The sequence below is a fragment of the Salvelinus alpinus genome, chromosome 4 (genome assembly GCF_045679555.1).
Source record: "Salvelinus alpinus chromosome 4, SLU_Salpinus.1, whole genome shotgun sequence".
In the NCBI taxonomy this organism is placed as follows: domain Eukaryota; kingdom Metazoa; phylum Chordata; class Actinopteri; order Salmoniformes; family Salmonidae; genus Salvelinus; species Salvelinus alpinus.
Genome location: NC_092089.1, coordinates 84,788,933 through 84,805,746, shown reverse-complemented (window position 1 = coordinate 84,805,746; position 16,814 = coordinate 84,788,933). Strand labels below are relative to the sequence as shown.

General features: G+C 42.1%; 2 protein-coding genes across 2 annotated transcripts in view; both read right to left on the bottom strand.

Moving 5' to 3' along the window:
• LOC139574613 (vascular endothelial growth factor A-like) overlaps window positions 1–5,637 on the bottom strand; it is a 16,341-nt gene extending 10,704 nt beyond the window's left edge. Inside the window, exon 1 of the mRNA XM_071399350.1 lies at window positions 4,530–5,637. Within this exon, the coding sequence (XP_071255451.1) occupies window positions 4,530–4,601 (72 nt within the window). The 5' untranslated portion in view covers window positions 4,602–5,637. The remainder of the gene's footprint in view (window positions 1–4,529) is intronic.
• A 2,225-nt stretch (window positions 5,638–7,862) lies between these two features.
• dnajc4 (DnaJ (Hsp40) homolog, subfamily C, member 4) lies at window positions 7,863–16,534 on the bottom strand. The gene is made up of 8 exons (XM_071399349.1): window positions 16,398–16,534; window positions 15,660–15,748; window positions 14,875–15,009; window positions 14,551–14,641; window positions 12,823–12,995; window positions 11,058–11,225; window positions 9,261–9,347; window positions 7,863–9,096 (listed from the first exon to the last, which is right to left on the bottom strand). The coding sequence occupies exons 3-8, from the start codon at window positions 14,964–14,966 to the stop codon at window positions 8,997–8,999; spliced, it is 711 nt and encodes a 236-aa protein (XP_071255450.1). The 5' UTR covers window positions 14,967–15,009; window positions 15,660–15,748; window positions 16,398–16,534; the 3' UTR covers window positions 7,863–8,996.
• Between the last annotated feature and the right edge of the window lie 280 nt (window positions 16,535–16,814).

The window sequence follows — 16,814 nt, the reverse complement described above, 5'->3', positions numbered from 1 at the left end:
TCAATTGGAGGTGTACCTGTGGATGTATTTCAAGGCCTACTTTCAAACTCAGTGCCTCTTTGCTTGACATCATGGGAAAATCAAAAGAAATCAGCCAAGACCTCATTAAAAAAATTATAGAGCTCCACAAGTGTGGTTCATCCTTGGGAGCAATTTCCAAATGCCTGAAGGTACCACGTTCATCTGTACGAACAATAGTACGCAACTATAAACACCATGGGACCACGCAGCCTTCATACCGCTCAGGAAGGAGACGCGTTCTGTCTCCTAGAAATTAACCTACTTTGATGCGAAAAGTGCAAATCAATGCCAGAACAGCAGCAAAGGACCTTGTGAAGTTGCTGGAGGAAACAGGTACAAAAGTATCGATATCCACAGTAAACAAGTCACATACCGACATAACCTGAAAGGCCGCTCAGCAAGGGAGAAGCCACTGCTCCAAAACCGCCATAAAAAAAGCCAGACTACGGTTTGCAACTGCACATGGGGACAAAGATCCTACTTTTAGGAGAAATGTCCTCTGGTCTGATTAAACAAAAATAGAACTGTTTGGCCATAATGACCATCGTTATGTTTGGAGGAAAAAGGGGGACGCTTGCAAGCCGAAGAACACGAATCCCATCCGTGAAGCACGGGGGTAGCAGCATCATGTTGTGGGGGTGCTTTGCTGCAGGAGGGACTGGTGCACTTCACAAAATAGATGGCATCATGAGGATGGGAAATTATGTGGATATATTGAAGCAACATCTCAAGACATCAGTCAGGAAGTTAAAGCTTGGTCGCAAATGGGTCTTCCAAATGGACAATGACCCCAAGCATACTTCCAAAGTTGTGGCAAAATGGCTTAAGGACAACAAAGTCAAGGTATTGGAGTGGCCATCACAAAGCCTTGACCTCAATCCAATAGAACATTTGTGGGCAGAACTAAAAAAGTGTGTGTGAGCAGGGAGGCCTACAAACCTGACTCAGTTACACCAGCTCTGTCAGGAGGAATGGGCCAAAATTCACCCAACTTAATGTGGGAAGCTTGTGGAAGGCTACCCGAAACGTTTGACCCAAGTTAAACAATTTAAAGGCAATGCTACCAAATACTAATTGAGTGTATGTAAACTTCTGACCCACTGGGAATGTGATGAAAGAAATAAAAGCTGAAATAAATAGTTCTCTCTACTATTATTCTGACATTTCACATTCTTAAAATTAAAGTGGTGATCCTAACTGACCTAAAACAGGACATTTTTACTAGGATTAAATGTCAGGAATTGTGAAAAACTGAGTTTAAATGTATTTGGCTAAGGTGTATGTAAACTTCCGACTTCAACTATATATCTTGCCTAATGGTGCTCTGTTGAGTTTTGAACGCCTTCGGATAAGAAGTTACTGAAGAGGTGTTTTTGGTGTAACTGTGATACAGTATATGCGATGATATTTGGTTCTGTTATGTAAAATACTAATGAATCATTGTGATCTTGCGAGACATTGATTCAGCTTTGATCTAGCTTTACTAAACAAGCACCATTGTGAGAAGTGATAATCTTCTATTTGTAATAATAATAATAATAGTAAATGATGAGTAGGACTATTAGGTGTCGGCAACAGCTCTTGGTTATGAGGGTTATTTTAAGTGGTTCGAGCACCCTTCGAATAGTAGTGCTGAAAGGACAGCACCCTAAACAAGTGGTCACATGTCGTTCTGGGTTCCACTGCACAAGATGGGCTCTGTGGAGTTTTATGAACATCAAGGCAGACACACAGTGAATTTGGATCCTAGATCTCATTGTTGTGATGATACGGTTCATGTGGGGATTCAGTTTGTCTGCATACGCAATAGAGGTGGTACGTTTCCGTAAGCTAGGCATCTGGACAGTAAGGCGAGTTAAAGTGCGTCGTACATGAGCCCAAATGCATAACAAACTGTTTTGACCACAGTCGTTTTAGCAACCCCTGGAGTTTCCTGTCTGTGGCAGTTCTTGTTCCATGGGATTTGTCCCACTCAAAGTGGTCCAGCCTCCAACCAAAGGCCTGCCACCCTCTGCACATGCTACAGTTATTCATCATTTGCACCACCGCTAAGACTGGGAAGAACATTTTCCTACCTATAGGCTGCTATAGCCTATATACAGTATTTATATAGTTTGTCTTTCTATTGTTTTCATGGAATTTCAGTGGTAATTTAATATAATTTATTCAAATTCATTTTCCAGAAATGTTTCTACCAGCTCTGTATATTTTCAAATTGAAAAACATGAGGGAGCACCGCTCAACCGCGCTACGACAGCCCTACATCCCTGGTGTCACTGTGTTTATAACCCTATATACAGTGAGGGCCCCTAGTACCTCACAGCCCCTACTACACTGTCACGCTCTACACTGACATCAAATACCTTAGCCAGGTGAATAACACACAAAATACATACTATGTAGTTTACACACACACACTCTCACAAGCATGGAAGCACGCACGCACACACACACACACACACACACACACACACACACACACACACACACACACACACACACACACACACACACACACACACACACACACACACACAATGTCGGTATTAGGTCTGAGTAGACCAAGGCCACTGCTGAGGGAATGTAGACTTTGCCCAATTGCCCCCATTTCAATCGCCACACCCCCATACCCCACCACCCACGTGCTTTCTCCACAGTTTCTGGTTTGGCACAGTTTGATTCTGAGTTTACCGATGTGTGTGTGGCCATTTTACTGTCGTAAGTGTCTGAGCAACAAGAAACATGTCAGATCACACTGGTGATTCATTCATATCACAAATCAATCAGTACACAACATCCCAAGGAGTAGGGCAGGCTATAGCTCCACAGACTGGCCCCTAGAATGAGTAGGGTGGTCTATAGCTCCATAGACTGGCCCCTAGAATGAGTAGGGTGGCCTATAGCTCCACATACTGGCCCCTAGAATGAGTAGGGTGGCCTATAGCTCCACAGTGGCCTATAGCTCCCTCCCAGTCTGGTTGTATCTGATCCTGTCCGACACAGGCATTGGCACACTGTCTCCCTCTCTGACACACACACTTGCGCTTTCTAAAAACACACACAAGTAATCTAAACAGTGCCAGCCAAGCTCTTGCAACAGACCACACAATGCTAGCTGCAGCATCAGAGGCTTCTACCCTCTAACTGCAACCATTAACCCAGCCTTTCCCAGGGGGACGAGTAGAAAAAGCCATTGTGACCACTAACACTCTGTGTGTGTGTGTGTGTGTGTGTGTGTGTGTGTGTGTGTGTGTGTGTGTGTGTGTGTGTGTGTGTGTGTGTGTGTGTGTGTGTGTGTGTGTGTGTGTGTGAGTGAGTGAGTGAGTGATATGGGGGCCCCAGTGCAACATGATTTCCAGGATGATTCCCAGGACCTCCAACCTGATATATCCCACGTCCACACAGCTCAATTAGGGCGGGCAGCTTCAGGGCACTACATGTTCTTGATATGAAGACTCCAGACATAAATAAAACCAATCTGCCATGTGAAGAATTGTGTGTCTGGAAATTTATGGAGACTACTGTGTTGACAAATTATTATCTATCCCCATATGTAACTCATGTACAGTAGCCTATATCTGCCTTGTGTTACAAAGTACAGCCCGTCAGTATGGCAGAGTTGTGCCACATTGTATCAACATGGTACATGAGTCTAGGAGAGTGCGAGTGGTGCTACACACAATTCTATCAACCTTTGTAAACTCAGACCGTCAATGACCATGGGGGTAATCTCCATACAAGACGCCACTGACCATGGGGGTAATCTCCATACAAGACCGTCAATGACCATGGGGGTAATCTCCATACAAGACCGTCAATGACCATGGGGGTAATCTCCATACAAGGCCGTCAATGACCATGGGGGTAATCTCCATACAAGACGCCAATGACCATGGGGGTAATCTCCATACAAGGCCGTCAATGACCATGGGGGTAATCTCCATACAAGGCCGTCAATGACCATGGGGGTAATCTCCATACAAGACCGTCAATGACCATGGGGGTAATCTCCATACAAGACCGTCAATGACCATGGGGGTAATCTCCATACAAGACCGTCAATGACCATGGGGGTAATCTCCATACAAGACGCCACTGACCATGGGAGTAATCTCCATACAAGACGCCACTGACCATGGGGGTAATCTCCATACAAGACCGTCAATGACCATGGGGGTAATCTCCATACAAGACCGTCAATGACCATGGGGGTAATCTCCATACAAGACCGTCAATGACCATGGGGGTAATCTCCATACAAGACGCCAATGACCATGGGGGTAATATCCAAAAGTGGGAAATGTATACACAAGAATCAGTTCAAAATAGACTTTTATTAGATATTTTTTTACTGCTACTAAATTCCTTGTATTCCTATCTTTACTTTCCCTTCAACTAAACCAGATGCTTTGTAGCATAACACAGTGCAAAGAAATACAACAATCTCAATTCTGTAGATTCCCATGCAGACAATAGTCTACCAGCGTGTAGTTAGTTATTTGACATACCTTGGCATGGGATGTGCGTATTCTTGAGAGCAAGAGGAACATTCCTAGAATGACTTGAAGCAAAATCCCCATTGTGCAGTACACCAAAAGTCACGCCAAATGTTGGTCAATGAATTGGTGTTTTGCTTTTCTCTCCACTCAATCAATATTCCATCTGTTGTCCTTAGGTTCCATCCTATGAAATGACAGCGCTGGTGGCATTCCCATACCGTTACGCATGAACGTGAAAAATCATGAGCAAATGAGTAGGCAAACACTCCAATGATTGATTTGAAACTGTAACTTGATTAATTAATGAACAATTACACAATGTAATTAGCTACAATGTAACAACGTATAATCTATTGCCATCAATAATCATTCTTGGCAATCAAGCGCACAGATATGATGCCTCTTACAAATAGCCTAATTTTATAAATCTCAGTCGATCACTTTCAATGCAATACAATTTGGTTGCCTCTATTTTACTGAGAGTTGTGTGAACTTTGAATGATGGCCCCCAATATTCCAAAGCCGGAGGTCTGGGCATGTAAGCCGGTTAGGTTCGCCCACTGTTGGTCGGGAACCCATGAAACGGTCTGTGGGTGAGCGTCAGGGGTGGCGTGACTGCAGGTCCATTTATAGTCTTGAGTAGAAAATGTTCAATATTGTATCCTTGTCTTAAGGAACGTTAAAATAGGACAAATATCCCTTATTTAAGTTCCAACACGACTGTCTTGAATCACATAAGGTACGGTGCCACACGCACATTTCATGACACTGCGTAGCCTATACAGAGCGGTGTCTCTGAGAAAGAGCCTATAGATGACGTTTTGCTGAAGACGCTTGCACCGCAACGACTTATACTTTAAGCAATATGTCCTCTTTTGAGAATAAGATATTAAAGTTCGTCGTGCCAAAGCAGTCCATAAAGAGAAAATGTCCTTGACAGCGTTTCTTGGTTTGTCATGATCGGTTCCTCATATCCTTTGCCCTTCAGATCACAATTAGAAGGCGCACTCCACTCGACGCACTCCGAATTCCGCGTAACCGTTGCACTGCCAACTTTTTCAAAATGACACTGACGCACCCGCGCAATGGATACAGATGAACGTCGCCCTTCAATTAATCATTCAGCCGGTCAATCATTTACCACTTCACTTTCTCAGCCACACGATAATTTTTTTCTAAGAATACAATTAAAGGGGTATTGTATTACATGAAAATCCCTTTATCATTCATTCAAATCCACCTCCAAGCTCTCTCTCTCAGACTGACAGGACACACAAAACTATAAAATCTCTGATCACCCCCAGTGAATTTACTTGAAAAGAAGAACACATTTTCCCCAACTACTTTAAGTCACAGAGTTACAAAACCTCTGTCAGCAGCACAGACTACAGTGAACCCGGTCTTCCATCAGTTTGTCTTTACATTGAAAGAAGAGCCTGTCAGTGTGGTGTGTTTGGGTTATGAGGGGGCACTCATACACCACATGGGGGATGTGGGTATGCCAGGACCTGTTATCTCTCCTGTGGTTTCAGCTAAGGCCTTGTGAAACAACATGAGGCCAGGGAGTCATTAAAACACTCTGCACCCCATGTTTTTCAGCACCCCTCACTCACTCTCAAACTTGACACGACACGCAATATTGGAATCAGTGAAAAACAAACTCAAAAATAAACATTGGATGATTTGGGTTGAGACCAGAGGAACAGTGTTTATTTATCATTGAATGAATCCATAATGACACCGGGAAGAGTTAAATGCGGTCATAAAAAAATCACTCTGAAACACAATCTGTGACTAATAAGACACTGAAACAAGGCATTATGGTAAGTGTCAGTCAGCAGTCAACATAGCAATAAATTAAATACAATTTACTCATCTCAGAGATTGAAGCTGCCCACACGGGCAATAAAACCAAATATTTCCATAGTATAATTAACATTCCTAAAATAAATTTGTCAACATCAGACAAGGGTCCAATTAAATACACTTCTAGAAAGTCATAATATGACTTCATTTTCAAGTTTTTCTTGATTCCATGTCCTTTCAATAAAAAAATATACATTATACAGCGCATTCAGAAACTATTCAGACCCCTTCCCCTTTTCCACATTTTGTTACGTTACAGCCTTATTCGAAAATGGATTCAATAAAAAAAATCTCAATCTACAAATAACACGCCATAATGACAAAGCGAAAACACGTTTTTAGAAATGTTTGCAAATGTATAAATTTTAAAAAGAAATACCTTATTTACATAAGTATTCAGACCCTTTGCTATGAGACTCGAAATTGAACTTAGGTGCATCCTGTTTCCATTGATCATCCTTGAGATGTTTTGACAACATGGATTCCACCTGTGGTAAATTCAATTGATTAGACATGATTTCAAAAGGCCCACACACCTGTCTATATAAGGTCCCACAGTTGACAGTGCATGTCAGAGCAAAAACAAAGCCATGAGGTCGAAGGAATAGTCCGTAGAGCTCAGAGACAGAATTGTGTCGAGGCACAGATCTGGGAAAGGGTACCAAAACATTTCTGCAGCATTGAAGGTCCCAGAGAAGACAGTGGGCTCCATCATTCTAAAATGGAAGAAGTTTGGAACCACCAAGACGCTTCCTAGACCTGGCCACCTGGCCAAACCGAGCAATCAGGGGAGAAGGGACTTGGTCAGGGAGGTGACCAACAACACGATGGTCACTCTGACAGAGCTCCAGAGTTCCTCTGTAGAGATGGGAGAAACTTCCAGAAGGACAACTATCTTTGCAGCACTCCACCACTCAGGCCTTTATGGGAAAGTGACCAAAAGGTACTTAAAGGACACTCAGACCATGAGAAACAAGATTCTCTGGTCTGATGAAACCAAGATTGAACTCTTTGGCCTGAATGCTAAGTGTCACGTCTGGAGAAATCCTGGCACCATCCCTACGGTGAAGCATGGTGGTGGCAGCATCATGCTGTGGGATGTTTTAAAGCGGCAGGGACTGGGAGACTTGTCGGGATCGAGGGAAAGATGAAGGGAGCAAAGTACAGAGAGATCCTTGATGAAAACCTGCTCCAGAGCGCTCAGGACCTCAGACTGGGGTGAAGGTCCACCTTCCAACAGGACAACGACCCTAAGCACACAGCCAAGACAACGCAGGAGTGGCTTCGGGACAAGTCTCTGAATGTCCTAGTGTGGCCCAGCCAGAGCCCGGACATGAACTCGATCAAACATCTCTGGAGAGACCTGAAAATAGCTGTGCAGCAACACTCCCCATCCAACCTGACAGAGCTTGAGAAAACCTGCAGAAAAGAATGCCAAAGGTGCTTTAACAAAGTACTGGGTAAGGGTCTGAATACTTATGTAAATGTGATATTTCAGTTTTTAGTTTTTTATAAAATTTGTCAAGGGGTCTGAATACTTTCCAAATGCACTGTATCTGGGAACAGTTTTCCCTCATCATATGACCAGGAAATGCTCTAGGCCCAAAATATTCCCTATAGGTATCATTGTCAGGAAAAACTCTTTATGACTGTATTTGGGTCCACCATGGGCCCAGTAGCGATGTCAAGAGTTCCATGATATCATTGACTCACAGAGAGGCACAATGACTGAATCCCATTGGTTCAAGGGCAGCTGTGCACAGCACCCCTTATCCATCATTAAGGGACTTTACCTTTGATTTGTCTTCAGTACGCAACACTGTACTGCACCTCCAGTGGGCAAATTCACACTGTCATATGAACCCCCATCAGACTGCCTCTGAACGGGCGTGGGGGAAAACGGCATGTCACTGCGAACCAATTAGCAACTGGCTAACAGGAGTCTTGGTTCCATCCAACAGAGGAAGAGAAGTGCTGCTAATGACCAGGTCCTACTGCCGTTAGTCTTGTGATACCGGACTAAACCTCCACAAACATTCTCCTTTTGAAGAAACCTAAAACGGCTGGGGTCGACTTTCTACTGTGACAAAGACATGTACCCCATATGCTGTTCCAGTTTCACCCAGGCATTACATACTATGTTGTTACAATATCCCAGCTAATACACGTCTTTTTTTTATTTTACTCCTCAGTTTAGTATCCGAGGTCCAAGCAAACGTCAGCTGTGCACATCATAAACGTTAGCTGTGCACATCATAAACGTTAGCTGTGCACATCATAAACGTCAGCTGTGCACATCATAAACGTCAGCTGTGCACATCATAAACGTCAGCTGTGCACATCATAAACGTTAGCTGTGCACATCATAAACGTCAGATGTGCACATCATAAACGTCAGCTGTGCACATCATAAACGTCAGCTGTGCACATCATAAACGTCAGCTGTGCACATCATAAACGTTTGCCCCAATGTTATTTTCTTTGAAAGCTAACTACTCCTAACACATTCAACCGTTCACTCCCCTTCCTGACTGACTCCATTCCTCTTCATTGGCCTTCCGCCAACTCAATCTACCTTGTTTTAAGGTGTACTCTTATTCTACGAAACTCCTACTTGTCCTCTCCACTGTTGCGAGTGATTTTGTATTTCTCCAGGAAGTCTGCATGTTTCTGTCTGAGAATCTCTGTCTGCTTCTTAAACCCGTTCACTCTGCAAATCAAAATGAAGAAATCAGGTCCAGTCTCAGGTATGTCCTACAAACAAATCATATTAATACATACTCGATGCAATGTTGATAATTACCACTACCGTAACTAGAACAGTGTAGTAACACATGTAATAAACACTTATAACACGTTTGAATTCTCACACACCGTGCCCTTTCTTTGGACTCTTTGTAGATCTGTGTGATGACCCTGTCCTTCTCGTCCATGAAGTTGTTATGGATTGACTCCAACTTTCTGTGTGACCGGAAGACAGAGAGACCTGTCAGACAACAGACTTACACACAGTGGAATATCGTTGCCAGTTCAATTGGTATTTTGATTATTATTCATGTTTTATTATTCCGTACTAGTACAAATAGTCATACCAGGAAAAGTTGAATTTCTACAAACAATAAAAGTGCTTTCAAGTCATCGTGCCAAAACACAGATTACCAGATATATGACAGTACAACCTGGGTCTGAGCCAGGGGCACCTGTGCCTACAAAACAGACAGTTATCGGAGTCTACAGACTATTTAGTCTAGACTATGAATGAGTAAAAACATAGTACTAGCAGTAATAGTCAAATGTCACATTTTGGCACATTACTCAGAAATGCATTTGCGTGACAGAAGTGTGATTCCTTTCCTTGAACGTGACAGAAGTACTGCATTTCTTATTTAATTATGTGCTGAGTGTACATACATACAGTACTAATGTCCAAGTATCAGTTTCACTCTGGTCTTTTCCCATATTACCTGAAGAGAACGTGAGCAATGGCCGATGATGTTACCTAAAGAAGAGAACGTGAGCGCTGATGCTCAGGCCCATGATGTTACCTAAAGAAGAGAACGTGAGTGCTGATGCTCAGTCCCATGATGTTACATGAAGAGAACGTGAGCGCTGATGCTCAGGCCCATGATGTTACCTAAAGAAGAGAATGTGAGCGCTGATGCTCAGGCCCATGATGTTACCTGAAGAAGAGAACGTGAGTGCTGATGCTCAGGCCCATAATGTTACATGAAGAAGAGAACGTGAGCGCTGATGCTCAGGCCCATGATGTTACATGAAGAAGAGAACGTGAGTGCTGATGCTCAGGCCCATGATGTTACCTGAAGAGAACGTGAGCGCTGATGCTCAGGCCCATGATGTTACATGAAGAAGAGAACGTGAGTGCTGATGCTCAGGCCCATGATGTTACCTGAAGAGAACGTGAGTGCTGATGCTCAGGCCCATGATGTTACCTGAAGAAGAGAACGTGAGTGCTGATGCTCAGGCCCATGATGTTACATGAAGAAGAGAACGTGAGTGCTGATGCTCAGGCCCATGATGTTACCTGAAGAGAACGTGAGTGCTGATGCTCAGGCCCATGATGTTACCTGAAGAGAACGTGAGTGCTGATGCTCAGGCCCATGATGTTACCTGAAGAGAACGTGAGTGCTGATGCTCAGGCCCATGATGTTACATGAAGAGAACGTGAGTGCTGATGCTCAGGCCCATGATGTTACCTGAAGAAGAGAATGTGAGTGCTGATGCTCAGGCCCATGATGTTACCTGAAGAAGAGAACGTGAGTGCTGATGCTCAGGCCCATGATGTTACATGAAGAAGAGAACGTGAGTGCTGATGCTCAGGCCCATGATGTTACCTGAAGAAGAGAACGTGAGTGCTGATGCTCAGGCCCATGATGTTACCTGAAGAAGAGAACGTGAGTGCTGATGCTCAGTCCCATGATGTTACATGAAGAAGAGAACGTGAGTGCTGATGCTCAGGCCCATGATGTTACCTGAAGAAGAGAACGTGAGTGCTGATGCTCAGGCCCATGATGTTACCTGAAGAAGAGAACGTGAGTGCTGATGCTCAGGCCCATGATGTTACCTGAAGAGAACGTGAGTGCTGATGCTCAGGCCCATGATGTTACCTGAAGAAGAGAACGTGAGTGCTGATGCTCAGGCCCATGATGTTACCTGAAGAAGAGAACGTGAGTGCTGATGCTCAGGCCCATGATGAGCATACAGTAGCTAACTATTCTAAAGTTCCTCTTCCTCTTCCTCTCCCACTCCTCAGCTGTGGTCTCCTGAGGCTGAGAGTGTTTGAACTGATCCCAGTAGCGCATACTCTCCTGAGCTTCCGCCCTGAGAGAGAGAGAGAGAAAAGGGGAATAAAACTCTTGAGATTTGTGTATGAACTCACACAGGGCTGTTTGTCAAATAAAATACAATTCTATTGGTCACATACACATATTTAGCAGATGTTATTGTGGGTGTAGCGAAATGCGTGTGTTCCTAGCTCCAACACTGCAGTAATATCTAACAATACACACAAATCTAAAAAGTAAAAGAATGGAACTAAGAAATATTAGGACGAGCAATTTCGCAGTCCAGAGTATATATACAGTAAATCAAATCAAGTCAAAAGTTTGGACACACAATCTCATTCAACGCTTTTTCTTTGTTTGTACTATTTTCTACATTGTAGAATAATAGTGAAGACATAAAAACTATGAAATAACACATATGGAATCCTGTAGTAACCAGAAAAGTATTAAACAAATCTAAATATATTTTATATTTGAAAATCTTCAAAGTAGCCACCCTTTGCCTTGATGACAGCTTTGCACACTCTTGGCATTCTCTCAACCAGCTTCATGAGGTAGTCACCTGAAATGCATTTCAATTAATAGGTGTGCCTTGTTAAAAGTTAATTTGTGGAATTTCTTTCCTTCTTAATGCATTTGAGCCAATCAGTTGTGCTGTGTCAAGGTAGGGGTGGTATACAGAAGATAGCATCTGTGAATGTATTGTAATGTTTTAAAATGGTATAAACTGCCTTAATTTTGCTGGACCTCAGGAAGAGCAGCTGCTGCCTTGGCAGGAACTAATGGGGATCCATAATAAACACAAATATAGTATATACAGCGCTGTGAAAAAGTATTTGCCCCCTTTCTAATTTTCTCTACTTTTGCATATTTTTGATACTGAATGTTATCAGAATTTCAACCAAAACCTAATTTAGATAAAGGGAACCTGAGTTTACAAATAAACAAAATTGATACTTGTTTTATTTATTTACTTAACAAAGTTGTGCAACACCCGATTCCCCTGTGTGAAAAAGTAATTTCCCCCCCACCTTTAGCTGCAATGACTCCAACCAAATACTTCCCGTAGTTGTTGATCAGTCTCTAACATCGCTGTGGAGGAATATTAGCCCACTCTTGCATGCAGAACTGCTTTAACTCGACGACATATGTGTGTTTCCAACCATGAACTGCTCGTTTCAAGTCCTGCCACAAATTCTCAATTGGGATTAGGTCTGGACTTTGACTAGGCAATTCCAAAATGTCAAATGTGTTTATTTTTAGCCATTTTTTATGTAGAATCATTCTCTTGCTGCATGACCCAGCTGTCCTTCAGCTTCAGCTCACAGACGGATGGCCTGACATTCTTGCCTGACATTCTCCTGTAGAATTCTCTGATACAGAGCAGAATGTATGGTTCCTTCTATTAAGGCAAGTCGTTCAGGTCCTGAGGCAGCAAAGCATCCCCAAACCATTACACTACCACCAACACCATGCTTGACCATTTGTATGAGCTTCTTACTGTGGAATGCAGTGTTTGGTTTTCACCAGGCATAATGGGACACGTGTGTGTGTGTGTGTGTGTGTGTGTGTGTGTGTGTGTGTGTATGGGTTAGTTCCTGCTTGCTTGAGTGTGTGCACATTTGTTTATGTACCTGGGGTTGTATGTGGAGGTGGGTCTGAAGGCCTGTCCCCCAGTGTAAGGGTGCCGTAGCCGCAGGTCGTACTCTCTCCTGGACACCTCCTTACTCAGCACCCTGTAGGCCTCGTTCAGCTCCACAAACTGGCCATGCAGCCCCGGGTTAGACGGGTCACTGTCTGGGTGCATCTGGTAGAGAGACAGGGGGCAGTGAGGATTAGTGATGAAAAAGCAGTCGATACCAGCACACTGTTGAATGCTCCCGCTGTTTCAGTCGGTGCTAAATGGATGTGTGTACACTACATTTGAGCAGTCAGGATGAGGATTAGGACAAACCAGGGTTACTACTGTACATGCATACATACAGATAGATATAAACTTACTGTGTAGCTACAAACTGCAGAAAACTCATGTACTGACATAATACAACACACACACAATACCAATATGTACTGGTAAATATACTGTACATCCCTGTTAACATAGAGATCCTCACAACACCAAAACAAACAGTACAACAGTGAGGCTCCAAAAGTATTGGGACAGTGACACATTTGTTGTTTTGGCTCTGTACTCCAGCACTTTGGATTTGAAATGATACGCGAGTATGAGACCGTTGAGGGTATTTTCATCCATATCGGATGAACCGTTTAGAAATTACAGCACTTTTTATACATAGTCGCCCCCATTTTAGGGGACCAAAAGTATTGGAACAAATTCACTTATATGTGTATTAAAGTAATCAAAAGTTTAGTATTTGGTCCCATATTCCTAGCACGCAATGATTACATCTCGCTTGTGACTATCATTTCGGAGTCACTTTCCTTGTAAGAACAGAATGTCTCTTCTACATTAATGTGGATGTTACCATGATTACGGGCAGTCCTGAATGAATCGTGAATAATGATGAGTGAGAAAGTTAGACGCACAAATATCATAACACCCCCAAAAAATGCTAACATCCCCTGTTATTGTAATGGTGAGAGGTTAGCATGTCTTGGGGGTATGATATTTGTGTCTAACTTTCTCACTCATCATTACTCACGATTCATTCAGGATTATTCGTAATCATGGTAGCAGCCACATTAATATAGTGTTTAGAAACATATTCTATTCCTATTTACAATAAAAGTGACTCCAAAATGACAATACATTATTTACCATTAATTTCGATTGTGCACAAAATTATCTGAAACACAACCAAAAACAAACAGCAAATGCATCCAACAAGTTTGTAGAGTCACAAACTTGATGTAATCATGTGCTAGGAATATGGGACCAAATACTAAATTTGACTACTTTAATAGACATAAGTGAATTAATTTGTCCCAATATTTTTGGTCCCCTAAAATTGGGGTTACTATGTACAATACGTGCTGTAATTTCTAAAAGTTTCAACCGATATGGATGAAAATGCACATTAACCTCATAGTCACTGTATCATTTCAAATTCAAAGTGTTGGAGTACAGAGCCAAAACAAAACGTGTCACTGTCCCAATACTTTTGGAGCTCACTGTATATTTATTCATGAACACAGTGGGAATGTGATGTTGGAAGATAGAAAAATACTGTGGAAGAGTGCACTCGTGTGGTCAGAGAGAGAAGTTGCAATTCCTTATAAACCATAATTGCATGCAACAATAAAGCCTAAATATGTGCTGCTTAAACCATTAAATCATGTGCCTTTTATGAATTTACTAAGTATTTAAAGCTTTTAGTTGATAGGTTCGGAGATTGTCGTACCTTTTTTGATTTATCGAAAAATGCATTCTTGATTTGCTCCAGTGTGGCATCAGGTTTTAGACCAAGAAGGTCGTAGTGGTTAAATGCCGCTCTGCAATGAGACACAAGGAATCCTAATTATACAGGATAACAATACACAGTACTGGGACCACATACAGTACAGTATTGTGACCATGGACTCAACAATGCCTAACAGACCACAATCATCAGCATACTAGTGTAAGTACAGTGTAATTAGACAAGTGTCAAATGCACACAAACACACCGGCATGCACATTGTATAGCTGTGCACAAAGGTAAATACTGTAGAGGGAGAGAGCATACCTGTGCACAGAGCTCTGAAAGAGCAGGCGCAGTCCGCTCTTGCAGCACCATAGACAGCTCTGACAAAGACGCAGCTGGGCCTCCAACTGCATGGTGGGATGTATTGTTGCCTATAGAGTTTACAAAACAAATGACCTACGGAGGAGAAAAGACGTAGGAAAATATCAGTAGTGGAAGTATAAAAACTATATCTGGGGATGAGTTATCAATCATATCATATATCCCTCACTAGCTTTAAGCACCAGCTGTCAGAGCAGCTCACAGATTACTGCACCTGTACATAGCCCATCTATAATTTAGCCCAAACAACTACCTCTTCCCCTACGGTATTTATTTATTTATTTTGCTCCTTTGTACCCCATTATTTATATTTCTCCTTTGCACACTACTTTGCACATTTCTACTTTCTTCCACTTTAAATCTACCATTCCAGTGTTTTACTTGCTATATTGTATTTACTTCGCCCCCATGGCCTTTTTTAGCCTTTACCTCCCTTATCTCACCTCATTTGCTCACATTGTATATAGACTTATTTTTCTACTGTATTATTGACTGTATGTTTGTTTTACTCCATGTGTAACTCTGTGTTGTTGTAGGTGTTGAACTGCTTTGCTTTATCTTGGCCAGGTCGCAATTGTAAATGAGAACTTGCTCTCAACTTGCCTACCTGGTTCAATAAAGGTGAAATAAAAAATATATATAAAAAAATATGCCTATTGCATCAAAGACAGTTACAAATACTTTCCCCATATAATGTGATAATAGGGTGCCGTTGTCACATATACCGTTCAGTCAGTAGGATGTCATTGAAAAGATAGTGGTCAGCAACAGGACAAAGAGGAGAGTCCACTCAGTCACTGGGCACGTGACGTCACTGCAACACAACAAGAGCAAAGAGGGCGTCATATATTGTGCAGGCTTTGAGCATAGTCAACATAGCTAGTCTTTTTTTACTTGATAAATATAGTCAACATAGCTAGTCTTTTTTTTACTTGATAAATATAGTCAACAGTGAATCTTTCCACTGAGATTGACGCTTGGCCAATTTAAAGTTAGAAGAGTTTGAAGACACTGTAGTCACAGCATGAATACAACAACAGTTCAGTCATTACCTACAGTAATTCACAGCAAGTTACACGTTCTGTCCCTTGCAAATCATCTAACTAGTTACTCCATTGATTATGTTTTGAGCATTTGTTAGCTGTCCTGGCTAGTTAGCTAGTGTGGAGAAGCATTAAACAAACTTGATAGTATCTGTAGCTATACACTTGTGGACATAGCTGGCTACCCAGTTAACTTACTTTATGCATATACCTTTAGTTATTATCAGTCGAAATTGTACAGTCAACACACAGTATACTCTAGTTAGCATGGCTAGCTAACTAGGTAGAATTTAGCCAATAGTAGCTAACGTTAGCTAGCTAACTCAACTAAAGAGACTGTTGACCTATGATTTCATGTGGCAAAAACACACTAGTATTTTAACAAAAGACAGAATCAAGGGTAAAGAAGCACAGACGTACCACAATACTGCATTTTCTTCGTTTCATAACAAAAAAATAATGGGAACGGGTTGTTACATAAGTGTCTTTAACAGATTGCAGTGCTGCTGTCTGCAACATTGTTGTCTGGGTAGAGTAGTTTTCAGTAAGGAACGCTGTAGCAAAAATGTTTTACAACGGAAAACACATGTGTTCCTATTGGACAAATTCAGGACGATAGTACCCAGTTTCATTCCCTTTCTAAACGTTTATTCCATACTGACCACGACCATACGCTACTAAACGTTTTTTTATTTTGAAGGTTAACCCTTTCATGCCTTTCCATTCTCTACAAGATATGCATCAAGTGGATAGTTTTTTCTTGCTAACAGCAATTATCTACATTAAATCAAAAGTATGTTCAATAACGTATTGGGGAAACGTGTTGTTCAATACAAA